General features: G+C 51.1%; 1 protein-coding gene across 1 annotated transcript in view; it reads right to left on the bottom strand.

The window, feature by feature from the left end:
* pepd (peptidase D) overlaps nucleotides 1-27,064 on the bottom strand; it is a 214,165-nt gene that overhangs the window by 7,634 nt on the left and 179,467 nt on the right. Inside the window, 1 exon segment of the mRNA XM_085991901.1 lies at nucleotides 23,984-24,132. Within this exon segment, the coding sequence (XP_085848027.1) occupies nucleotides 23,984-24,132 (149 nt within the window).

Below are 27,064 nucleotides of genomic sequence, written 5' to 3'. Positions count from 1 at the left end.
CCCCCCGCCCCTCCGTCTCCCCTCGCCCCCCGCCCCTCCGTCTCCCCTCGCCCCTCCGTCTCCCTCGCCCCCCGCCCCTCCGTCTCCCCCTCGCCCCTCCGTCTCCCCCTCGCCCCCCGCCCTCCGTCTCCCCTCGCCCCCCGCCCCTCCGTCTCCCCTCGCCCCCCGCCCCTCCGTCTCCCCTCGCCCTCCGTCTCCCCTCGCCCCTCCGTCTCCCCTCGCCCCCCGCCCCTCCGTCTCCCCTCGCCCCCCGCCCCTCCGTCTCCCCTCGCCCCCCGCCCCTCCGTCTCCCCTCGCCCCCGCCTCCCCTCGCCCCTCCGTCTCCCCTCGCCCCCCCGCCCTTCCGTCTCCCCTCGCCCCTCCGTCTCCCCTCGCCCCTCCGTCTCCCCTCGTCTCCCTCCCCGCCCCTCCGCCCCCCGCCCCTCCGTCACCCTCGCCCCTCCGTCTCCCCTCGCCCCCGCCCCCTCCGTCTCCCCTCGCCCCCGCCCTCCGTCTCCCCTCGCCCCCCGCCCCTCCGTCTCCCCTCGCCCCCGCCCCTCTGTCTCCCCTCGCCCCCCGCCCTCTCCCCCCGCCCCTCCGTCTCCCCCCGTCTCCCCTCGCCCTCCGTCTCCCCTCCGTCTCCCCTCGCCCCTCCGTTTCCCCTCGCCCCTCCGTCTCCCCTCGCCCCCCGCCCCGCCGTCTCCCCTCGCCCCTCCGTCTCCCCCTCCCCATACCTCCCGCTCCCCTCCCTCACTCCCCACCCCTCCTCCCTCACCTCCCCCTCTCCAAACCCCCCCGTCTCCCCTCCCCTCACCTCTGCCCCCCTTCCTGCCCCTCCTCCCTCACTCCCCGCCCCTCCTCCCTCACCCCCGCCCCTCAGCTCCCCCTCTCCAAACCCTCCGTCTCCCCTCCCTCACTCCCCTCACCTCCCCCTTTCCAAACCCTCCATCTCCCCTCCCTCACTCCCCCGCCCCTCCTCCCTCACCCCCCGCCCCTCAGCTCCCCCTCTCCAAACCCTCCGTCTCCCCTCCTCACTCCCCTCCATCTCCCCTCCCTCACTCCCCCCTCCCCTCACCTCCCGCCTCCCTCCTTCCTGCCCCTCCTCCCTCACCCCCGCCCCTCACCTCCCCCTCGCCAAACCCTCCGTCTCCCCTCCCCTCACTCACCCCCCGCCCCTCAGTCTCCTCTCCAAACCCCCCCCTCACCCTTGGCCTCCCCCCTCCCTCACCTCCCCCTCTTCCAAACCCCCCCCTCACCTTCCACCTCCCCTCAATTTTCATTGGGTTTATCATCTCAAGTGTTGGGAGATGGACAGCGGGAGTGGGAGGGGTTTGAAGAGCAATCAAACTGTCAGGGCCAAATGATGCTTCTGATCATATCCAAGACACCCACTCACCCCACTCCATGTCCTGCCGTCACTCCGACTGAGATCAGTGAAACTCGGTCAGACCTGCAGATCAAACCCACCGAGGAGCCCGAGTCCAACAGCAATGTCTACCCTGACCAACACCTGCCCTCCCCCTCGTGTTTACGATCAGACCTGGCCCCTACTCCATGCACACGTTCAGATGTGAGGCTTGCGCCCCCATGTTCAGCAATACCCTCAGGGAGATAGCACACATTTACAGAGATATTCTACTGATGCGCCAGTCCCACTCCAGAGACTTGAGCACATAATCCAGGCTGACACTCCCAGTGCCATACTGAGGGAGCGCCGCACTGTCGGAGGGGCAGTACTGAGGGAGCGCCGCACTGTCGGAGGGGCAGTACTGAGGGAGCGCTGCACTGTCGGAGGGGCAGTGCTGAGAGAGCGTCGCACTGTCGGAGGGGCAGTACTGAGGGAGCGCCGCACTGTCGGAGGGGCAGTACTGAGGGAGCGCCGCACTGTCGGAGGGGCAGTAGAGGGAGCGCTGCACTGTCGGAGGGGCAGTAGAGGGAGCGCTGCACTGTTGGAGGGGCAGTGCTGAGAGAGCGTCGCATTGTTGAAGGGGCAGTACTGAGGGAGCGCCGCACTGTCGGAGGGGCAGTAGAGGGAGCGCTGCACTGTTGGAGGGGCAGTGCTGAGAGAGCGTCGCATTGTTGAAGGGGCAGTACTGAGGGAGCGCCGCACTGTTGGAGAGGCAGTACTGAGGGAGAGCCGCACTGTCGGAGGGGTAGTGCTGAGAGAGCGTCGCATTGTTGAAGGGGCAGTACTGAGGGAGAGCCGCACTGTTGGAGAGGCAGTACTGAGGGAGCGCCGCACTGTTGGAGAGGCAGTACTGAGGGAGAGCCGCACTGTCGGAGGGGCAGTACTGAGGGAGAGCCGCACTGTTGGAGAGGCAGTACTGAGGGAGTGCTGCTTTGTTGGAGGGGCAGTACTGAGGGAGCGCCGCACTGTCGGAGGGGTGGTACTGAGGGAGTACTGCATTGTCAGAGGAGCAGTACTGAGGGAGAACCACACTGTCGGAGGGGCGGTACTGAGGGAGTACTGCACTGTCGGAGGGGCGGTACTGAGGGAGAGCCGCACTGTCGGAGGGGCGGTACCGAGGGAGCGCCGCACTGTCGGAGGGGCGGTACTGAGGGAGAGCCGCACTGTTGGAGAGGCAGTACTGAGGGAGTACTGCACTGTCGGAGGGGTGGTACTGAGGGAGAGCCGCACTGTCGGCGGGGCGGTACTGAGGGAGAGCCGCACTGTCGGCGGGGCGGTACTGAGGGAGTACTGCACTGTCGGAGGGGCGGTACTGAGGGAGTACTGCACTGTCGGAGGGGCGGTACTGAGGGAGAGCCGCACTGTCGGAGGGGCGGTACTGAGGGAGCGCCGCACTGTCGGAGGGGCAGTACTGTGGTGCCATCTTCTGGATGAGACATTAATCCGAGGCCCCATCTGCCCTGAGGTGGGCATAAAAGATCCCCTGGCACTGATTTAGAAGGGGAGTCCCCCCTAGCGTCCTGGGGCTAACACTTACCCCTCAATCAACATCACTAAAACAGATGATCTGGTTATCATCACATTGCTGTTTGTGGGAGCTTGCTGTGCACAAATTGGCTGCCATGTTTCCTACATTACAACAGTGATTACACTTCAAAAGTACTTCATTGGCTGCAAAGCGCTTTGGGATGTCCTGAGCTGCAGAAAGGCGCTATATAAATGCATGTTGTTTCGATGTACGTACATCCCATGCAGACTATTCCGTTTCATTCTCATCATTCCAACAATTTGGAATTGGCTCTTCACCTCAGTTTCACAATTGAATGGGGGAGGGGACGCTGTGTCTAACGACAGTTCTGGTATTTAACCTCCTTACTGAACATATCCGCTCCTGAGGGTGTCTTTGGGGAGGAGGGGAGGGGAGGCCAAAGATTGATGAGATTAGCTTGCCGAACCCCCGCCAATAAGGGCCCTGCACCATTAAACTTGAGGGTTCTCCACATCACGGTCAAGGTCTGGGTTGGGGGGGGGGGGGGGGGGGGGGAGGCAGAGAATTTTATTTGAGGACGTACACAGGTTTTTAAGCCTCAAGCTATCGCTCTCTGGATTATATGTGGTGACGGTGCCTTGGTCCCGCTGGAGAATGATAAGTAATTCAGTTACACAGTAACCAGCTTTATCGGCCGCTGTGCGACTGGATATATGGCCACCTGACCTTGTCCGCAGTTTATTGGTGGGCGCTGGTTAAACTGTAACCAGCACATTCCCCGGCCAAGGGTTAGGTACATAAAGGAGGTTGTCTTTCTGCAGAGTAAGCGTGGTGCTGCTCACTGATTGCAGACTGTGTGTGTCCAGCAATCTGTCCTTGACACTCAGTACACACGATAACACAAGAATACCGGGCACCAACTCGCCAGAGAAACAGCCCTGCTCAAGAGCAACACTCGCCTCCGAGTCAGGGGGCTGACAAATCAAACCACAACCCAGGATTTCAGCGCATAATCGGGGGGGAGGAAGAGGGGGAAAAAAGAGAGGGGGGGGCGAGGGGGATGGCGGGGGGGGCGAGGGGGATGGCGAGGGGGGGGAGAGGGGGATGGCGAGGGGGATGGAGAGGGGGGGCGAGGGGCATGGAGGGGGGGGCGAGGGGGATGGAGAGGGGGGCGAGGGGGATGGAGAGGGGGGGATGGAGAGAGTAGGAAGGAAAGGTCGTTAATTCTTAACTAATCTGCGGAAACATTATTTTAATGAGCGAGTGGTCAATCTATGGAACAGATTCCCTCGGGAGACAGTGGGAGCAGTTAGTTTTGATTCATTCAAATGCAAATTAGATAGATTTCAGAAAATAACGATTTAATCCAGTATGTGAGTAATGGGGGACATGCCGTGTGGTGGGTGTAGCGAGCTCGGGAGGAAGAGGTGATTTTGGACCTCTGGTTCCCAAAGCTCTCCACCACTGGGGGTTTTCCTCACCTCGTGTCTGGGTCTGTTGTAGACTCATTGATCGAGTCTTTGCTGTGATTGGGCAACAACTCTGTTATCGTATCATGGGACTCCCAGGGTGGGAGAACGAGATGGACCTTGGACTTTTTCTCGTCTAGAGATTCCTCTGTTCCAGTGAAGTGGAGGGAAGGTGTGAAAGGAGGACAGCAACAGGAGGGAGGATGGGACCAGAGTAGAGGGGAAGGAGGACAAACTGAAGAAAAATGGTCCGTTTTGATACCCATCGGGTGTTCAAACTGGGACGGGGCCCAGACAAAGCCCTCGGTCAGACTCGCTCCTACAGGGATGACCACACTAGACTCTGCCAATCGAGATGGTGACCAGGCGAGAGGAAAGGCGATTTGAACGCAACCAACAGTGGCAAATCAACTCGGGTTACCCTGGATAGGGACATCGCCGCCATCCCAAGGGATCAGGGGCCACGAGAAGATTCTCCAAGTTGATGATGTCAAAAAGGACATTGACTGTTTCTAGAGGTGCTTCAAAGAAACTGCCTGAGATTTCACTACCAGAGCTCCAAGTTGTGGGTATGGAACCAGGTTGGAGTCCCAGGGGTGTGAGTGTAAATAGTTGTTGTTGTTCCTGGTTGGTTATTTGTTATGATAATGCGTGTCGATTATAATAAAGCTTTGTATGCATCAAATGATGATTAAAGGGCAATTAACCTTAACCTCACGTCGGTTTCACCTCTATGGTGCTGGCTTCCATGCTTGGGGGGACCTGTGCTGGTCACCCTATTCACAACACATCTACCCGGTCCTCCCGAACACTCGAGTACCCGCAACCCTCCTTGGCCTGTGATGATTCGCTGGACGTGGACACTGTGGACGAGCCATGTAAAGACTCAAAATAGGCACTCACTTAATGGGACCATTCCCACGAGTCTACCCAAATAAAGAGAAGGTATAAAGGCGGGTAGGGGGCATAGGTGAGGAGGGAGGAGGGGAAGGGTTGGAGGAGAGGGATGGGTAAAGGGGAGGGGGATGGGTGAGGAGGGAAGGGTTGGAGGAGAGGAGGAGGGGTAAAGGGGAGGGGGATGGGTAAAGGGGAGGGGGATGGGTGAGGAGGGAGGGGGATGAAGGGAAAGGGAACAGGAGGAATTTCCTACTCTGTTCTGCACTGTGCCAGTGGGCTGAATGCTGGCAGTGAGGAGATTACTGATGGTAATCTCCCACAAACACTAAAACCAGCTGCAAATGTGACATCGACCAGTCGTGTTTGGCGCTGTTCCTGGGCTTTGGACAACTTGAGTTCAATCTTCCTGGTTTCAAGGTGTTGCTTGAACCTTGCATCACTCCCCAACACGAAGCTTGTTCTCCCTCTGCTCCTTATCTGCTGTCACCAGGTGGAACTGAAGAAAGATGGCCACGTAAAACATGTTTCTTCCCCTTTTCAATTGTCCTCTCTTGCCCCAGGCCTCCAGTGCCTCTTCCAGGTGGCCACCATCACCAGCCTAGCTTTCTAAAAACATTCTCAGGACGTGTGGGCACATTTATTGCCTATGCCTAGTTGCCCCGAGGTGGTGGTTGGGACCTTTCTCCTAGCAGGTAATGAGCGCTGGCAGATTTACCATGGGGTGAATCAGAGCCAAGCCCTGCCTCCTCCACACACTCCAGGCAGGGTCACTGGGCAGCAGCAGAGAATGGGAACCCTGGCTGGACTTTCTTCTCCCTCGCATCTCCCCGACCGAGATCAACCCAGGCCAGTCAGCATCGACCTGGCCTGACACACCCTGCTCTGAGTGGCTCAGTGCCTCACCGTAGAAAATTGCTGATGCAACAACAACTTGTAATTATACAGCGCCTTTAACGTAGTATAACGTCCCGAGGCGCGTCACAGGAGCGTAAACTGACAGAAATTTGACAGCGAGCCACATCAGGACAGGTGACCAAACGCTTGGTCAAACAGGTAGGTTTTAAGGAGCGTCTTAAAGGAGATGGAAGAGGTGAAGAGGTTTAGTGAAGGAATTCCAGAGCTTAGGGCCCAGCTGGCTGAAGGCACGGCCGCCAATGGTGGGGCAAAGGAAGTGGGGGATAAACATGAGGCCAGAATTGGAGGAACGAGAATTCTCGGGGTGGGGGGGGGGGGGGGGGGAAAGAGGGGGGGTTGTAGGGCTGAAGCAGGTTACAACAGGGAAGTGTGGAAGGAATCTTTAATTCAGAGTATTGCATCAATAGAGAGCGCGAGAGACTTTGTTTTTAAAAGGGGTGCAGAAATACCGCTGCAGTCCTCAAAGGGTTAACAACCGCCCGCTAATCTAGAAAGAATCCTTGTAATGTAAACCTCCATGGTCGATTCCTGGGAGTGTTGGAACCAGATGGCGCACCCGTCATGTCGACAGCAGCCAGGCAGTCCGAGAGTTACAAACCTGCATTATCATTGCAATCTCACACAGCAACAACCAGGAGGGAGAGAGGCGCGTTCAGCCCATCGACCCCACTGAGGCTGCTAGCTCTTTAACTCTCTATATCTACTTACTGTCCTGCTTGCTCCTCATACACTTTAATATTTCATTTTCCACGCAACCGATAGCCTTTTAGAAGAATTTATAGACTCTACTTGGGATGTTTTACTTCGCTAAAGGCACTATATAAATGCAAGTTGTTGCTATACTTCAACAACAGTCAGTGGCAGAGAATTCCACATTCCAACCCAGCCGTTGTATAAAAAAGATTAAACTGCCCTTTAATTTGCTGAGAGTATGTTAAACGTACACCCGCTCACCCACCAGCGGAGGAGTTTGGGGGAGATAGCAGGAGCAACAAGCAGCTCATCTTCCTAAAATCCTCGGAAGCAGGAATGCTGCAAAAGGACTGGAGGATGTCTCTCTCATACAAGTTGCCCCCCCCAGTCTCGAACTGCTGCTCGCCCCTCTCCAAGACCCCCTCAGCTGCCCTCCTCCTACACCAAAAGCAACGGTATATTGGCGAGTCAGCGGTGGCTCAGTTGGTACAACCCTCGCCTCGGAGTCAGAAGGTTGTGGGTAATATATTAGCATGGATTGAGGATTGGTTAACGGACAGGGAACAGGGGGTAGGAATAAACGGGTCATTTTCAGGATGGCAGGCTGTAACTAGTGGGGTACCGCAAGGATCAGTGCTGGGGCCTCAGCTATTCACAATCTACATCAATGATTTGGATGACGGGACCGAGTGCAATGTATCTAAGTTTGCCGACGATACAAAGCTAGATGGGAAAGTAAGCTGTGAGGAGGATGCAAAGAGATATAGACTGGTTAAGTAATTGGGCAAGAAGGTGGCATATGAAGTATAATGTGGGGAAATGTGAAGTTCTCCACTTCAGTAGGAAGAATGGAAAAGCAGAATATTTTTTTAAAAAAAGGTGAGACACTAGTAAATGTTGGTATTCAGAGGGATTTGGGTGTCTTTGTACATGAATCACAGAAAGTTAACATGCAGGTACAGCAAGCAATTAGGAAGGCAAATGGGATGTTGGCCTTTATTGCAAGGGGTTTGGAAATAAGAGTAAGGAAGTCTTACTGCAATTTTACAGGGCCTTGGTGAGACCACACCTGGAGTACTGGGCACAGTCTTGGTCTCCTTACTTAAGGAAGGATATACTTGCCTTGGAGGCAGCGCAACAAAGGTTCACTAGATTGATTCCTGGGATGAGAGGGCTGTCCTATGAGCAAGATTGAGTAGAATGGGCCTATATTGAGTGAGCGGACTACCTGCGAGGGAGACAGTCGGCACGTGACACAACGAAGGAGTGACGTCAGAATTCAGAGGTGTCGCTGGCAGGAGGGAGCTAAGAGGCGAGTATCGGGTGAGTATTTGTGGTAAGTTTTTTTTGTTCTGTTTTGAGTATATTTCTGCTAAGTAGTTCAAAGCCTAACTAATAGAGGGAAGTGCTGATTGGCGGGTAGCTGTTGAGTGTTTCTTGTTAAGTTTAAAGTTTATTTCTGCTAAATTACCTCCATAGTCTGGTAAATAGAGGCATGGCAGGGCAGCTCAGACCCGTGATTTGCACATCCTGTGTCATGTGGGATATCCTGGGTGCTTCTTGCGGCCTGGACGACCACGTGTGCAGGAAGTGTCGCCAACTACAGCAACTCGAGCTCCGGGTTTCAGTGCATCCACGAGGCTGAGTAATACCTGGAAAGCACGTTTCTAGAAGTGGTCACCCCACAGGATGAGGTCCTGCAGGCAGACTATAGGGAGCTAGGAAAGAGATTAAAAAGCAGGACCTTAAAGGTAGTAATCTCCGGATTACTCCCGGTGCCACGTGCTAGTGAGTACAGGAATAGGAGGATAGAACAGATGAATGCGTAGCTGGAGAGATGGTGCAGGAGGGAGGGCTTTAGATTCCTGAGGCATTGGAACCGTTTCTGGGGAAGGTGGGACCTGTACAAGCCGGACGGGTTACACCTCAACAGAGCCGGGACCAATATTCTCGCGGGGAGGTTTGTTAGTGCTGTTGGGGAGGGTTTAAACTAGCTTGGCAGGGGGATGGGTACCAGCATACAGGAGTAGAAAAGAGGAATAAGGTGCATAAAAGAATGAGTGTGTTGGATAGTACTAGAGGCGGAAGTAGTACTAGAGGCGGAGTAGTACCATATTCGATAGGAGCAGACTAAGACTACGAAAAATTCAAAAATGCATTTAGAATGCATGTACATAAATGCACAAAGTGTGGTGAATAAGGTTGGTGAGCTACAAGCACAATTAGCCGTGTGGCAATAACGGAAACGTGGCTTAAAAACGGCGAGGACTGGGCACTTAATATTCAAGGGTACAGGGTGTTCAGAAAAGATAGGGAAGGTGGGGTGGCAGTACTGATTAAGGAAGACATTGTAGTGTTGGAAAGGGAGGATGTTCTTGAGGGGACAAGGACAGAATCCATTTGGTTAGAGTTGAGGAGCAAAAAGGGTATGATCACACTATTGGGGGTATTCTATAGGCCTCCAAATAGTGAGAGGGAGGTAGAGGAGCAAATCTGCAGGGAAATCGCAGAGATATGCAATAGCTATAGAGTGGTGATATTGGGGAACTTTAATTACCCAAATATCGATTGGGATAATGCTAGGGTAAAGGGAAAGGAGGGGGAGGAATTTCTGAAATGTGTTCTGGAGAATTTCCTTGACCAGTATGTTCTTGGCCCAACTAGGAAGGAGGTATTGCTGAATTTGGTGCTGGGGAATGAGGTGGGACAGGTCGACCAAGTGTCTGTGGGAAAACACTTGGGTACGAGTGATCATCGTATCATAAGATTTAGATTAGCAATGGAGAGAAGCAAGGAACAATTGAGAGTGGAACTTCTAAACTAGAATAGGGCTAACTTCAATGGGATGCAAAAGGATCTAGCCAGGGTAAAATGGAACCAAAGACTGACAGGAAAAACTGTAACGGAACAATGGGTGATCTTTAAGGAGGAGATGTTCCAAGTACAGGCTAGGTACATTCCAACAAGAGGGAAGGGTAAGGGAACCAAAGCAAGGGCTGCTTGGATGACGAGGGAGATAGAGAAGATGATGAAACAAAAAAAGAGGGTGTATGATTCATGTCAGGTGAATTCTTCAAGGGAGAACCAGACCAAATACAATAAGTTGAGAGGGGAAGTGAAGATGAAAATAAGATTGGCAAGGAGAGAATATGAGAGTAGAATGGTGGTTAACATAAAAGGGAACCCAAAAATCTTCCACATAAGAACATAAGAAATAGGAGCAGGAATAGGCCACTTGGCCCCTCGAGCCTGCTCCGCCATTCAATAAGATCATGGCTGATCTTGGGCTCAAAGCCACTTCCCCGCCCGCTCCCCATAACCTTTCACTCCCTTATCTTGCAAAAATCTGTCTATCTCCACCTTAAATGTATTTAATGACCCAGCCTGCACAGCTCTCTGGGGCAGATAATTCCACAGATTTACGACTCTCGGAAGAAATTCCCCCTCATCTCAGTTCTAAAAGGGCGACCCTTTATTCTGAGACTGTGCCCCCACGTTCTAGATTTCCCCACGAGGGGAAACATCCTCTCTACATCTACCCTGTCGAGCCCCCTCAGTATCTTATATGTTTCAATAAGATCACCTCTCATTCTTCTAAATTCCAGTGAGTATAGGCCCAGCCTGCTCAACCTTTCTTCATAAGTCAACCCCCTCATCTCTGGAATTAACCGAGTGAATCGTCTCTGAACTGCCTCCAATGCAAGTATATTCTTCCTTAAATAAGGAGACCAAAACTGTACGCAGTACTCCAGGTGTGGTCTCACCAATACCCTGTACAGTTGTAGCAGGACTTCCCTGCTTTTATACTCCAACCCCCTTTGAAATAAAGGCCAACATTCCATTTGCCTTTTTGATTACTTGCTGTACCTGCATGCTAACTTTTTGTGTTTCATGCACAAGAACCCCAGGTCCCTCGGAACTGTAGCATTTTGTAATCACTCTCCATTTAAATAATAATTTGCTTTTTTAATTTTCCTGCAAAAGTGTATAACCTCGCACTTTCCCACATTATACTCCATCTGCCAAATGTTTGCCCACTCACCTAGCCTGTCTATATCCCTTTGCAGGTTGTTCGAGTCCTCTGCACAACTTGCTTTCCCACCCATCTTTGTATCATCTGCAAACTTGGCTACATTACACTCGGTCCCTTCATCCAAGTCATTAATCTACGGGCATGTAAACAGTAAGCGGGTAGTAAGAGGCGGGGTGGGGCCTATTAGGGACAAAGAAGGTGATATATGCTTAGAGGCGCAGGGCAAGGCTAGAATACTCAATGAGTACTTTGTATTGGTGTTTACTAAGGAGATGGATGCTGATAAAATATCGGTAGAAGTGGAAAAGATAGAAGCAATGGAAGGGGTGAAAATTGATGGACAGGATGTACTAGAAAGGCTGGGTATGCTTAGAGTGGATAAGTCGCCTGGTCCAGATGGCTTGCATCCCAGGTTGCTAAGGGAATTGGGGGAGGAGATAGCGGAAGGGCTTGCCATAATTTTCCAATCTTCCCTAGATGTGGGGGAGGTGCCTGAGGATTGGAAAGTGGCAAATGTGACACCATTGTTCATAAGAACATAAGAAATAGGAGCAGGAGTAGGCCAATCGGCCCCTCGAGCCCGCTCCGCCATTCAATAAGATCATGGCTGATCTGATCCTAACCGCCAATCCACTATCACAGAACCATCTCCTGAATCTAACAGAATTAGACACACGAAATAGGAGCAGGATCAGGCTACACGGCCCCTGGGCCCGCTCCGCTACCCACAGGGCCATGTCCGATCCAAACCTAGACTCGTGTCCAAATTCCTGCCTGCTCCCCGTAACCCTTAATTCCCTTTACTTCTAGGAAACTGTCTATTTGTTTTAAATTTATGTAATGATGTAGCTTCTACAGCTTTTTGGGGCAGCATATTCCATGGACCTACCACCCTCTGAGTGAAGTAGTTCCTCCTCATCTCAGTTTTGAAAGAGCAGCCCCTTATTCTAAGACTATGCCCCCTAGTTCTAGTTTCACCCATCATCGGGAACATCCTCCCCGCATCCACCCGATCCAACCCCTTCACAATCTTATATGTTTCAATAAGATCGCCTCTCATTCTTCTGAACTCCAATGAGTAGAGTCCCAATCTACTCAACCTCTCCTCATATGTCCATCCCCTCATCCCCGGGATTAACCGAGTGAACCTTCTTTGTACTGACTCGAGAGCAAGTATGTCTTTTCTTAAGTATGGACACCAAAACTGTATGCAGTATTCCAGGTGCGGTCTCACCAATACTTTGTACAACTGAAGCAATACCTCCCTATTTTTATATTCTATCCCCCTAGCAATGAAAGCCAACATTCCATTGGCCTTCTTAATCACTTGCTGCACCTGCATACTAACCTTTTGAGTTTCGTGCACCAGGACCCCCAGATCCCTTTGGACTTCAGTACTTTCCAGTTTCTTGCCATTAATATATATACGATTCTTCCTGCCAAAGTGCATAACCTCACACTTTCCAGTATTGTATTCCATCTGCCAAATCTCTGCCCACTTACTTAGCCTGTCTATGTCCCCTTGCAGGTTTTTTATGTCCTCCTCACTCACTACTTTCCCTCCCATCTTAGTATCATCTGCAAACTTTGATATGTTACACTCGGTCCCCTCCTCCAAATCGTTAATATAGATTGTAAAGAGTTGGGGACCCAGCACTGACCCCTGCGGAACACCACTAGTTACTGATTGCCAGTCTGAGAATGAACCATTTATCCTAACTCTCTGCCTTGTTAGATAGCCAATCCTCTATCCATGCCAGAATATTACCCCCAATCCCGTGATTTTTTATCTTAAGCAATAATCTTTTGTGTGGCACCTTGTCAAATGCCTTTTGGAAGTCTAAATACACTACGTAAACTGGTTCCCCTTTATCCACCCTATATGTTACTTCCTCAAAGAACTCCAGCAAATTTGTCAAACATGACTTCCCCTTCATAAAACCATGCTGACTTTGTCCTATTAAATTATGATTATCCAAATGTCCTGTTACTGTCTCCTTAATAATGAACTCCAAAATTTTACCTACCACAGATGTTAGGCTAACCGGTCTATAGTTTCCAGCCTTCTGTCTACTGCCCTTTTTAAATAAGGGCGTTAAATTAGCAGTTTTCCAGTCTGCCGGGACCTTTGCTGAGTCCAGGGAGTTTTGGAAAATTATTACTAATGCATCCACAATCCCTACCGCCACTTCCCTCAAGGCCCTAGGATGTAAGCCATCAGGTCCAGGTGATTTATCCGCCTTGAGTCCCATTATTTTACCGAGTACCACTTCCTTAGTGATTTTGATCGTGTTTAGCTCCTCCCCCCCATATAGCCCCCTGTTTGTCCAGTGTTGGGATATTCTTAGTGTCCTCTACTGTAAAGACTGATACAAAATATTCATTCAGTGTTTTTGCCATCTCCATATTTCCCACCATTAATTTCCCGGTCTCATCCTCTAAGGGACCAACATTTACTTTAGCCACCCTTTTTCTTTTTATATAAGAAAGGGTGTAAGGACAATCCTAGTAACTACAGGCCGGTCAGTTTAACATCAGTGGTGGGTAAAGTTTTAGAAACAATAATCAAGGAAAATATTAACAGGCACTTGGAGAGGTTTAAGCTAATTAAGGCGAGCCAACACGGATTTGTAAAAGGCAGATCGTGTTTGATTAATCTAATTGAATTTTTTGATGAAGTAACAGAGGATCGATGAAGGGAATGCAATGGATGTTGTCTACATGGATTTTAGGAAGGCGTTTAACAAAGTACCACATAGAAGGCTGGTTAACAAAATTGAGGCTCATGGAATAGGTGGGTCAGTGGCAGCTTGGATAAGGAATTGGCTTAAGGACAGAAAACAGCGAGTTGTGGTAAATGGCTGTTTTTCAGACTGGAGGATGGTAGACAGTGGTGATCTCCAAGTTTTTTTGATATAAATAAATGACCTGGATTTTGGAATACAGAGTAGAATTTCCAAATTTGCCAATGACACCAAACTTGGGAGTTTGGCAAACAGTGAGGATGATACCAATTGACTGCAACAGGACATAGAAAGGCTAGCAGAATGGGCAGACAAGTGGCAGATGGAATTTAATACAGAGAAGTGAGGTGATGCATTTTGGCAGAAGGAACAGGGAGAGGCAATATACACTTAATGGCACAGTTTTAAAGAGTGTGCAGGGACAGAGGGACCTGGGAGTTAATGTGCATAGGTCCCTGAAGGTGGCAGGACGTATTGAGAGAGTGGTTAGCAAAGCATATGGGATCCTGGGCTTCATTAATAGAGGTATTGAGTACAAAAGTAGAGAAGTTATGTTGAACCTTTATAAAGCGCTGGTTAGGCCACAACTGGAGTATTGCGTCCAGTTCTGGTCACCACACTTTAGGAAGGATGTGAAGGGTCTTGAGAGGGTGCAGAAGAGATTTACCAGAATGATTCCGGGGATGGGGGATCTTAGCTACAAGGACAGGTTGGAGAAGCTGGATTTGTTTTCATTAGAGCAAAGGAGGTTGAGGGGTGATTCGATAGAGGTGTACAAGATTATGACGGGTTTGGATAGGCTAGACGGGGAAAGGCTGTTCCCACTAGTTGATGGTACAAGGACTAGGGGACACAGATTTCAGGTTTTGGGCAAGAGATATAGGGGGGATGCGAGGAAAAACTTTTTGACGCAGGGAGTGGTGACCTGGAACTCGCTGCCGACGGAAGTGGTGGAAGCGGAGTCACTCAATGTTTTCAAGGGGAGACTGGATAGGCACTTGAGGGAAATAAACTTGCAGGGCTACGGGGATAGAGCGGGGGAATGGGACTGACTGGATTGCTCTACAGAGAGCCGGCACAGACTCGCTGGGCCGAATGGTCTCCTTCTGTGCCATAATGACTCTATGACTCTATTCTCTGGAGTTTAGAAACGTAAAAATTCTTAGAGGGTTTGACAGGGTAGATGTTGAGAGGCAGTTTTCCATGGCTGGAGAGTCTAGAACTAGAGGGCAGGACCTAGATGAGGAGGAATTTCTTCACTCAGAGGGTTGTGAATTTTTGGAATTCTCTGCCCCAGAGGGCTGTGGCTGCTGAGTCTTTGAGTATATTCAAGGCTGAGATCGCTAGATTTTTGGACTCTTGGGGAATCGAGGGATATGGGGATCGGGTGGGAAAGTGGAGATGAGGTGGAAGATCAGCCGTGATCTTATTGAATGGTGGAGCAGGCTCGAGGGGCCGAATGGCCGACTCCTGCTCCTAATTGTTATGTTCTCATGTGCTCAAGTCTTAGAGCTTTGGACCTCAGTATACAGGCAGACATGTAAAGGGGGAGGGCCGAGAGGAAATGCACGATTCCTGGATGCTCTCACTGTTTTGTAGTTCCACCATCCAACTACATATTTATTTAAATTTTGCCAAAGTTTAGTAGATAAAAGATGAATTATCTTCTCTCCGTTTCTAACGCTGAACAGCACTAGTTAAAATGTATTTGAAATACAAGTCAGTCAGCGGTTCGGGGATGTGCTGTGCTGTCCACAAGTTTTGATATTTAAAGTCTGTCTGGCAGAAAGATCGCAGCGACAGCCTCAGCCAGCAGACACTCAAACATTGCTACAACATGACACACTTTTACACGCAGGCACACACACAAACATACAATTCAGCTGCAAGTGCCAATTGATAGACTGATGATATCTTGGTGACAGCTGCGATATACAAGGCTGCATGACACTGCCCTGGGACTGCAGACACATGGCCTCAGAGAAGCCTGTCCACAGCAGAATCTGCTGATTCGTCTCCACTGTTCCCAGCTGCCTGCCAACTCAAGATACCAGACACAAGTTAGCCAGTGTTACCGTAGCTCGCTGGCTAGTCTTAGCGCCAGCGAGCTGCAATCGACAGCAGCACCCCTGGGCCAAGGACAGGAAAATGTACATTTATATTAAAAAGAGAGTCAGCCAGGGGCTCCTGCTCCTGCTCACTGTCGGGTGAAGCGCGCAGGAAAGTGTCACACGAAGCAGCAAGCTGATGACAGAATCCAGCTCGGCTGCGATATGAAGGAACAGCTCACCAACGCTCGGTGCCTAAGGTCAGACGAAGAATGTCCCCTTGGGCAAGGTACCGGGGAGCAGTCGGAGCCCGTGGAACTGTACCTCCGAGAAACCACGCAGAGTATCAGGGAGAACACTTAAAAGTTAGCCGCTCGGTTAAGCAGGGCTTTACAAACTGCTCAAGATGCAGCTGAGGCCACAGCTGGTCAAGGCACAGACACATGTTTATATAGAGGCTACATCTCCCAGCCAGCCCAGAGCCGTCCTCGAGTGAGCTTGAGTGGATAACTCATGAACAGGAGGTACTCAATCACATCTCCGCGCTGGAACAGAGAGAACTATTCATAAACAAGGCAAAGTTCCCAACTGAAATTCCTCTCTCCCCCAAATGAGGCGTGGAACGGTGAGTGAAGTTGCTCTGATGTGAACCTAATGGAGCTCGCTCGCAATCCAGCTTCAAACCTGATTCACAATTCTAGTCTGTCAGCAGACTCCTCCTCCCCTCCCTCGACAACACTCAGTGGGGAAATGCAACAACAACAACTTGCACTTCTATAGCACCTTTAACGAAGAAAAACATCCCAAGGTGCTTCACAGGAGCGTAAATCAGATAAAAATTTGACATCGAGCCACATAAGATATTAGGACAAGCTTGGTCAAAGAGGTAGGTTTTAAGGAGCGTCGTAATGGAGGCTAGAGAGAGGTAGCGAGGCGGAGAGGTTTAGGGAGGGAATTCCAGAGCTTAGGGCCCAGGCAGCTGAAGGCACGGCCACCAATGGTGGAGCGATTATAATCGGGGAAGCGCAAGAGGCCAGAATTAGAGGAGCGCAGATATCTCGGGGGGGTTGTGGGGCTGGAGGAGGTTACAGAGATAGGGAGGGGGAGAGGCTATGGAGGGATTTAACACGAGGATGAGAATTTTGAAATGTAACCGTGTATTTGGTACTCAACCAGCCCAGGAATTTCCGGGTCCCAACCCCGAACTGTGCTGATTGAGCTCATCGCAGCCTGGGACAACTTAAAGCGGAAACTGTTCTGTGAAACTCCACACTGGCCCCATGGCAGATGCCCTGCGCCGATACAGGTGTGGACCCGTGCGGTGTCAGCTTGGCTCAGCGCCTAACACTCCCACCCGAGAGCGAGATGCCAATCGGGGGGGAAGAGGCATTGTTGGGGGGTGGGAGGGGAAGAGGAGAGAAGGATTGTAGGGCAAGGGAGAGAATTTGTGGGGTGGGTGGGGGTGGAGCGGAAGGGGCAGGGCAAGAGAGGGTGATTGTGCGGGGGATAGAGGCGGGGGTAAGGACTCGGCTCTTGGTTGGGGCGACTTGGAAACACAGCAGTCCAAATATATCAGCGTTTGACTCCAACTATTTTATCCAATGGAGATGATCGTCATCATATCACTCAGAGTAAGAAAGAATGAATTAGCGTTTCTCCAGGGCCTGTCACCACCTCAGGACGTCCCAAAGCGCTTTACAGCCAACGAAGTACATTTTGAAGTGCGCTCACAGTTGTAATGTAGGAAACGCAGCAGCCAATTTGCACACAGCAAGCTCCCACACACAGCAATGTGATAATGACCAGATCATCTGTTTTAGTGATGTTGATTGAGGGATAAATATTGGCCCCAGGACACTGGGGAGAACTCCCCCTGCTCTTCTTCGAATAGTGCCATGGGGTCTTTTACGTTCACCCGAGAGGGCAGACGGGACCAACATTCACCCGAGAGGGCAGACAGGACCAACATTCACCCGAGAGGGCAGACAGGACCAACATTCACCCGAGAGGGCAGACAGGACCAACATTCACCCGAGAGGGCAGACGGGACCAACATTCACCCGAGAGGGCAGACGGGACCAACATTCACCCGAGAGGGCAGACGGGACCAACATTCACCCGAGAGGGCAGACAGGACCAACATTCACCCGAGAGGGCAGACGGGACCAACATTCACCCCTCAATTACCATCACCAAGATGAGATTAATCGGTCATTTATCGCACTGCAGTTTGTGGGTTCTTGCTGTGCGCAAACTGCCGTCAGACTTTCCCTTAATCGAATGTGAAGCACTTTGGGATGTGAGAGCTGCTGCAGAAACGGAAATCCCATCAATCTTACCAAAGACTTGCTTTAGTGCCATTCCCAGGGGAAGAGACTGGGAGACTAGGATAGTTCTCCTTAGAGAAGAGATGGTTATGGGGAGATTTAATAGAAGTGTTCAAATTATGAGGCAATTTGATAAAATAAATAAGGAGAAACTGTTTCCAGTGGCAGGAGGGTCGGTAACTAGAGGACACAGATTGAAGGGAATTGGCAAAAGAACCAGGAGAGACTTTTACGCAGCAAGTTGTGATCTGGAACGCGCTGCCCGAAAGGGCGGTGGAAGCAGATTCAACAGTAACTTTCAAAAGGGAATTGGAGAAATAGTTGAAAAGGAAAAATTTGCAGGGCTGTGGGGAAAGAGCAGGGGGGAGTGGGACTAATTGGAGAGCTCGTTCAAAGAGCCGGCACAGGCACGGTGGGCTGAATGGCCTCCTCCTGTGCTGTATCATTTTATATCCCATGCTCCAGAAGGAAATGGGACGGTATCTTTATGGGAACCGGGCGGAGATACAAGGTGTGCAATGACCCAAGGGTGTGAAAGCAGTGTGCAGCGACAGCAGCACCCCTACCGGTAACAGGAAATGACCCCCAGTCACAATGTCCAAACGGACCGGCAGGTTGCTAGGTCGCAAGTGACTATCTCGGCTTTCTCCTTAAACAAACTGAGCAAGAGGCAGCCTGGTGCGGATGCTAAACATGGTTCTGTACACAACACGTCCTGATACCTATTAAGCACAGATGATAACTATCAGTTTACAGCAAACAGACTTTTTAAACTGCCTGCACAAGTATAAATGAGATCTTCTTCATTCAGCTTCATTCTTCACGGGGAGATCGATTAACTCTCTGCACACCGCCCGCAAATGTCAAATATTCTTTATCTGTGTTACTCCTGCACGGAATATCACTGCCCAGTACTGGCACGACCATCATTTAATCAGCACCGCACGGGTTTCCCAAGTTCCCTTCCCCTCTCCGTCTGTGTCTGAAGTGCAGAGGGATGCTTGAGATGGGATAAGGCGCTGTATAAATTCAAGCCATCTTTCGGATGAGGCGTTAAACCGAGGCCCCATCTGCTCTCTCAGGTGGCTGTAAAAGATCCCACGGCCACTATTCAAAGAATAGCAGGGGAGTTCTCCCCAGTGTCCTGGGGCCAATATTTATCCCTCAATCAACATCACTAAAACAGATTCTCTGGTCATTATCACATTGCTGTTTGTGGGATCTTGCTTTACACAACTTGCCTGCCGTGTTTCATAGAAACATAGAAGATAGGAGCAGGAGTAGGCCATTCGGCCCCTCGAGCCTGCTCCGCCATTCAACGAGATCATGGCTGATCATCCAAATTCAGTACCCGGTCCCTGCTTTCTCCCCATATCCCTTGATCCCTTTAGCCTTAAGAAATATATCCAACTCCTTCTTGAATACATTTAATGAACTGGCCTCCACCGCCTTCTGTGGTAGAGAATTCCACAGGTTCACCACTCTCTGGGTGAAGAAATTCCTCCTAATTTCTGTCCTAAATGGCCTACCCTTTATCCTTAGACTGTGACCCCTGGTTCTGGACTCCCCGACTATCAGGAACATCCTTCCTGCATCTAGTCTGTCCAGTCCTGTCAGAATTTTCTAAGTTTCAATGAGATCACCTCTCATTCTTCTAAACTCCAGCGAGTACAAGCCCAATCGACCCAATCTCTCCTCATACGTAATTCCTGCCATCACAGAATCACAGAAACCCCACAGTGCAGATAGAGGCCATTTCAGCCCATCGAGCCTGCACCGACACATATCCCACCTGCCATCCCAGGTATCAGTCTGGTGAATCTTCGCTGAACTCCTTCCATGGCAAGAACATTCTTCCTCAGATAAGGCGACCAAAACTGCACACAATACTCAAGGTGCGGTCTCACCAAGGCCCTGTACAACTGCAGCAAGACATCCTTGTTCCTGTACTCAAACCCTCTTGCTACAAAGGCCAACATACCATTTGCCTTCTTAACCGCCTGCTGCACCTGCATGCTTACCTTCAGCGACTGGTGCACAAGGACACCCAGGTCTCGTTGCACTTCCCCTTCTCCCAATCTATTGCCATTTAGATAATAATCTGCCTTCCTGTTTTTGCCACCAAAGTGGACAACCTCACATTTAACCACGTTATATTGCATCTGCCATGCTTCTGCCCGATCACCCAACCTGTCCAAATCATCCTGGAGTTTCTCGGCATCCTCCTTACAGCACACACGCCCACCCAGCTTTGTGCCATCTGCAAATTTGGAGATATTACATCTAGTTCCCTTGTCTAGATCATTAATATATATTAATAGCTGGGGTCCCAGGACCGATCCCTGCGGTACCCCACTAGTCACTGCCTGCCACTCAGAAAAAGACCCGTTTATTCCAACTCTTTGCTTTCTGTCTGCCAACCAGTTCTCTATCCAAGTCAATACCTTGCCTAAGTTTCCTAAATTACAACAGTGACTACACTTCAAAAACTGCTTCATTGGCTGTAAAGTGCTTTGGGATGTCCTGAGGTTGTGAAAGGCGCTATAGAAATGCAAGTTCTTTCTTTTGTTTTTAACGAGGAACCGCATCACGTGTTGAGAAAGGGGAGTGAGGTTTGAACAGGACCGTCTAATTCAGGCAGGGGTAGGTCGGGGAATGATGATGGACTCTGGGCGGAATCCGGGGGGGAGCCAAGTCCAGCTGTGGAGCGACCTGCTGGTGACTGGAACACGCCGGGCAGTGTGACCCTCGAACCTCATCATGAGATTTTAGCGCTGGGTTTCGCTACTTTCACCCACTTCAGTACAACTCAGAGATAATGTTTTTGTCAAACAGGCCAATCATTTATTTAATACCCAAACTCAGCAGTAACTGGCCCGAGGATTGCAGGCTGTTTGTCACTGACGGAGCCTGGTGCCAGTGAGGTTAGCTCGGACCTTTGGACAGCGATCGTCAGCAAAATCCAGCTGGCAACTCGCACACTACAAATCAGCCTGAACCGGCAGCCCCGACTCCTGCTCCCAAAGAACAAAATACGGCAATACAGCACCCCCCACCCCACATCGCAGCCTCGCCCCCCCCCCACCCCCATCAGAGCCTCTCCCCCCACCCCCCCCGTCATCGCCCCCCCCCAACCCCCCGTCATCGCCTCGCCCCCACATCCTCTCCCCCCGCCATGTCAATACCTCCCCCTTGCCATGGTGTGCTGGGCAATTTGCAGGGCGACAAGCACATTGAGATAGCGGAGCAGGGTCCACAGGGTTCCCCAGGGGCGGGGCGAGAAGGAGCTAGCACCCTAACATATTGCTGAAGGCACAAAACTAGGGGCAGGGGCATAGCCCAGTCACGAGCTTAGTGGCAGTACCTAGGCTTGCATCATGGTTTCATCGGCACAGGAGGAGGCCATTCAGCCCCTCGAGCTTATTCCACCATTCTAATAGATCATATCTGATTGGTAGCTCCATTTTCCCGCCTTTGCTCCATTTCCTAACAAAAATCTATCCGTCTCAGTCTTAAAAATTTTGCATGCTGTCTGCAAAATGCAAACCTGTTAAAGATTCGGGGACAGAAATGTAGGGAGCTAGGTTACAAACATGGAGAGGAAACGCACGAGGTTTATAATCATGGGTCGTGCGCTGCAGTCTGGGCTCAACAGACCTGCTCTATGCCAGATACCCTGCGATTGATCGAAGGGTTCCAGGGAACCACGCTAAATCAAGTGGAAAGAAAAGAACATTTGGAAACTCTGAGCTCGTTCCACATGAGCTTCTTAGATGCATGCCACTGTTTACTGACCAGCTGAATTAAACTCTAACTGTAGCAGCTGGGGCACGGGCTGTATTTACCCAAGAGTCTGACACTGAACTCTGGCCCTGGGCAGGATCGCATGTCGAGTCAGAGGGGCTGAAGGAGCTGTGGAAAGTGTCCAGATTCTCGTGGCGCTGTCAGTGGTCTCCAGAGCTCTCTTGACAGGAGGGTTGAAGGACAGCAGTGACGTTGGACCTTAGTTACTCGCTGTCCCTCTCCTCCGCCCTGCCACAACCCATGGAGCTGAACAGATCAGACGTTTTACTTTCAGACGCACAAGGACAGTCGCAGGCTCGCTATGTCAGCTTATTTAATTCTAGAGGACTTTGGAGCTCAAATAAAAGTCACTTTAAACAGTGCCCCCTCCCGGACTCGGGGCGACGGCCCCTCCCGGACTCGGGGGCGACGGCCCCTCCCGGACTCGGGGCACCACACTAAGAATGGGGGATTCAATGTTCTTCCGGCCTGCTGTCCCAGTGACATCAGAAAGCCGTTCAGTTGGAACTGGATGAACCGTGAGCACGACATTTACAGTGTGTGCGCACACAGACACACGGCTCCTCCCAGCAACACTGCTCTTTCTGCATTTACTTTTTGGCACTGATATGAGGCTGCAAATAAAACATCTGGTGAAAAGTATAAATTAAAATAAATTTTATTGGAATAAAGTTCATAGAATGACACAGCACAGGAGGAGGCCATTCGCCCATCGTGCCTGTGCCGGCTCTTTGAACGAGTTCTCCAATTAATCCCACTCGCCCGCTCTTTCCCCACAGCCCTGCAAAATGTTTCCTTTCCAAGTATTTATCCAATTCTCTTTTGAAAGTTACGACTGAATCTGCTTCCACCGCCCTTTCAGGCAGCGCACAAGTTGTGATAAAATCTTTAATTTGGAACCCACAAGTCAGTTTCCAGAATTCACCCAAAAAAACCCACAGACTTTGGTCCTTGTGACTGAAGATCAACAAAACAAAATTCTCAAACCTCCAGTCAGAGAGAGCCAGGTGGGTGGGTTGGGGTTCTGGGGCTTCCACGTTTGTGTGCGTGGTGGGCGGGAGGTGGATCTTTGCGCGGGGAGGGGCTCACATTCGGTGTTAATTTTAAGCAGCCCCCACACAGGCTGCGACACGTGTGTATCTGGCTCCCAGCTAGGGAGACAGTCGGTTACAGTGACTCACCATCCCCAAACAGAGTGACTCTGCCCAGCGAGCCCGAAGGCTGTGGTTCAGAGCTGGGACTAACCCCATTGGAAAGAACCTATGCTGGCGTTCATCCGTGATCCAATCAATTCATTAAATATATTCAAGAAGGAGTTGGATATATTTCTTGAGGCTAAAGGGATATGGGGAGAAGGCAGGGACAGGGTACTGAGTGTGGATGATCAGCCATGATCGCATTGAATGGCGGAGCAGGCTCGAGGGGCCGAATGGCCTACTCCTGCTCCTATCTTCTATGTTTCTAAAACAAGCCCCCGATACCAGACCATGTATCAGAATTAAACGCGACAACCCCCCCCCCCCCGCCCTCCCGAGATCTCCGCGCTCCTCCAGTTCTGGCCTCTTGCGCATCCCCGATTTCAACCACTCCACCATTGGCGGCCGTGCCTTCAGTTGCCTGGGCCCCGAGCTCTGGAATTCCCTCCCTAAACCTCTCTCCTTCTTTAAGACGCTCCTTAAAACCTCCCTCTTGGAACAAGCTTTAGGTCACCTGTCCTAATATCTCATGTGGCTCGCTCTCATGTTGTTTGAGAACATTCCTGTGAAGCACCGTGGGATGTTGTATTACGTTAAAGGCGCTCTATAAATACATGTTGCAATTCCACATGGTAACAAAATAAAGTTTTTAAAAAAATTATTTAGAAGCAGAGGTGAAGGTTCCATGAGCTGGTGTGCAGGACAGCGAGGTTGAAAAGAGTAAAATAGATTACAGGGTGAGTCAGAAGTAGAGATTCGGTAAAACGAAACTTGTGTTTGAAAGCCTGCAGCCCATGAGAGCGCGGGAACAAGTTCTACAGGGCACTGTCCGGGGAACGAGTGACTGGAAGTGTAAAAGGAGGAGAGAAGAGTTCAGAGGAACACGAGTATCGATGAAAAAGACAGAAGAGGGAGAGAAACAGACAGGGACAGAGAGAGAGAGAGAGAGAGAGAGAGAGGGAGACGGAGGTCTCGCTGTACCTGGTCTGACAGCAGCCATCACTGCCCGCGACGCTTTCAAAACGGCCTGGTAGATATCTCGCTGGTCAGGAGTGAACCTGCCATTGGCTGGAAATGAGCAGGTGATGTCAGAGCCATAGCAATAATATTCCCCGCCCATATCGAAGAGGCTGAAAATATAAAATCAATATATTGATAAAAGGTAATCAGAGAGTCCCAGTGTTTACCCACAGACCCACACCAGTATGGGCTAAAGAGAGAGTAAAGCTCCCTCTACACTGTCCCATCAAACACTCCCAGGGCAGGTACAGCATGGGTTAGATACAGAGTAAAGCTCCCTCTACACTGTCCCATCAAACACTCCCAGGGCAGGTACAGCACGGGTTAGATACAGAGTAAAGCTCCCTCTACACTGTCCCATCAAACACTCCCAGGGCAGGTACAGCACAGGTTAGATACAGAGTAAAGCTCCCTCTACACTGCCCCATCAAACACTCCCAGGGCAGGTACAGCACGGGTTAGATACAGAGTAAAGCTCCCTCTACACTGTCCCATCAAACACTCCCAGGGCAGGTACAGCACGGGTTAGATACAGAGTAAAGCTCCCTCTACACTGTCCCGTCAAACACTCCCAGGGCAGCTACAGCATGGGTTAGATACAGAGTAAAGCTCCCTCTACACTGTCCCATCAAACACTCCCAGGGCAGGTACAGCACGGGTTAGATACAGAGTAAAGCTCCCTCTACACTGTCCCATCAAACACTCCCAGGGCAGGTACAGCACGGGTTAGATACAGAGTAAAGCTCCCTCTACACTGTCCCATCAAACACTCCCAGGGCAGCTACAGCACGGGTTAGATACAGAGTAAAGCTCCCCCTACACTGTCCCATCAAACACTCCCAGGGCAGGTACAGCACGGGGTTAGATACAGAGTAAAGCTCCCTCTACACTGTCCCATCAAACACTCCCAGGGCAGGTACAGCACGGGTTAGATACAGAGTAAAGGCCCCTCTACACTGTCCCATCAAACACTCCCAGGGCAGGTACAGCACGGGTTAGATACAGAGTAAAGCTCCCTCTACACTGTCCCATCAAACACTCCCAGGGCAGGTACAGCACGGGGTTAGATACAGAGTAAAGCTCCCTCTACACTGTCCCATCAAACACTCCCAGGGCAGGTACAGCACGGGTTAGATACAGAGTAAAGGTCCCTCTACACTGTCCCATCAAACACTCCCAGGGCAGGTACAGCACGGGTTAGATACAGAGTAAAGCTCCCTCTACACTGTCCCATCAAACACTCCCAGGGCAGGTACAGCACGGGGTTAGATACAGAGTAAAGCTCCCTCTACACTGTCCCATCAAACACTCCCAGGGCAGGTACAGCACGGGGTTAGATACAGAGTAAAGCTCCCTCTACACTGTCCCATCAAACACTCCCAGGGCAGGTACAGCACGGGTTAGATACAGAGTAAAGGTCTGGGAAGGACGGTATCTCGGTCACAGCCAATGGCTGGGGCTAATATCAGATCCTCACAAATTACTGAACTTGAGATGGTGCCAAATTGTTCCTGTACTGTTCCCCTCCTCTGTTGAAGGCGTTGGTTTATGCTGGGGCAGGAGAGGACATATTTATGGGTAAAAATGATTCAAACTGTAATTAACATGTTCTGCACAGTGCATTTAAACTGGAGAAAGCCACACACACACAAACACCTGCTAAATCTGAGGATATCGCTCGAACTCTGACTCTCAGCCGGCTCACACTTCCATCCTATGCACGGTCTGTGAGTCTATGGTGCCCGAACAGAAAGGTCACTGACCTCATGGTGCCACATCACCCATTACAGGGAGAGAGGGGGAGGGAGAGAGAGGGGGAGGGAGAGACAGAGGGGGAGGGAGAGAGAGAGGGGGAGGGAGAGAGAGAGGGGGAGGGAGAGAGAGAGGGGGAGGGAGAGAGGGGGGGAGGGAGAGAGAGGGGGAGGGAGGGAGGGGGGGAGGGAGCGAGAGACAAGGGGGGAGGGAGAGAGAGGGGGAGGGAGAGAGAGGGGGAGGGAGAGACAAGGGGGGGAGACGGGGAGGGAGAGGGGGGGAGACGGGGAGGGAGAGGGGGGGAGACGGGGAGGGAGAGGGGGGGAGACGGGGAGGGAGAGGGGGGGAGACGGGGAGGGAGAGGGGGGGAGACGGGGAGGGAGAGAGGGGGAGACGCGGAGGAAGAGAGATGGGGAGGGAAGGAGAGAGGGAGAGCGAGAGAGAGAGAGAGAGAGATGGGGAAGAGACGCACACAGGAACATGAGTATATCAATTAGCCCCTTCGAGCCTGCTCCGCCATTCAATGCGATCATGGCTGATCATCCAAATTCAGTACCCTGTCCCTGCTTTCTCCCCATACACCTGGATCCCTTTAGCCTTAAGAAATATATCCAACTCCTTCTTGAATATATTTAATGAATTGGCCTCTACTGCCTTCTGCAGTAGAAAATTCCACAGGTTCACCACTCTCTGGGTGAAGAAATTCCTCCTCATTTCTGTCCTAAATGGCCTACCCCTTATCCTTCGACTGTGACCCCTGGTTCTGGACTCCCCAACCATCGGGAACATCCTTCCTGCATCTAGTCTGTCCAGTCCTGTCAGAATTTTATAAGTTTCAATGAGATCCCCTCTCATTCTTCTAAACTCCAGCAAGTATAAGCCCAATCGACCCAATCTCTCCTCATACGTCATTCCTGCCATCCCAGGTATCAGTCTGGTGAATCTTCGCTGAACTCCTTCCATGGCAAGAACATCCTTCCTCAGATAAGGCGACCAAAACTGCACACAATACTCAGGGTGTGGTCTCACCAAGGCCCTATACAACTGCAGCAAGACATCCTTGTTCCTGTACTGAAACTCTCTCGCTACGAAGGCCAACATACCATTTGCCTTCTTAACCGCCAGCTGCACCTGCATGCTTACCTTCAGCAACTGGTGCACAAGGACACCCAGGTCTCGTTGCACTTCTCCTTCTCCCAATCTATTGCCATTCAGATAATAATCTGCCTTCCTGTTTTTGCCACCAAAGTGGATAACCTCACATTTATCCACATTATATTGCATCTGCCA

The sequence above is a fragment of the Somniosus microcephalus genome, chromosome 6 (assembly GCF_052327205.1).
Source record: "Somniosus microcephalus isolate GS21.2 chromosome 6, FLI_Smic_1.0, whole genome shotgun sequence".
In the NCBI taxonomy this organism is placed as follows: domain Eukaryota; kingdom Metazoa; phylum Chordata; class Chondrichthyes; order Squaliformes; family Somniosidae; genus Somniosus; species Somniosus microcephalus.
The sequence above is the reverse complement of the archived record's forward strand: the minus strand, read 5'-3'. Positions and strand labels throughout refer to the sequence as shown.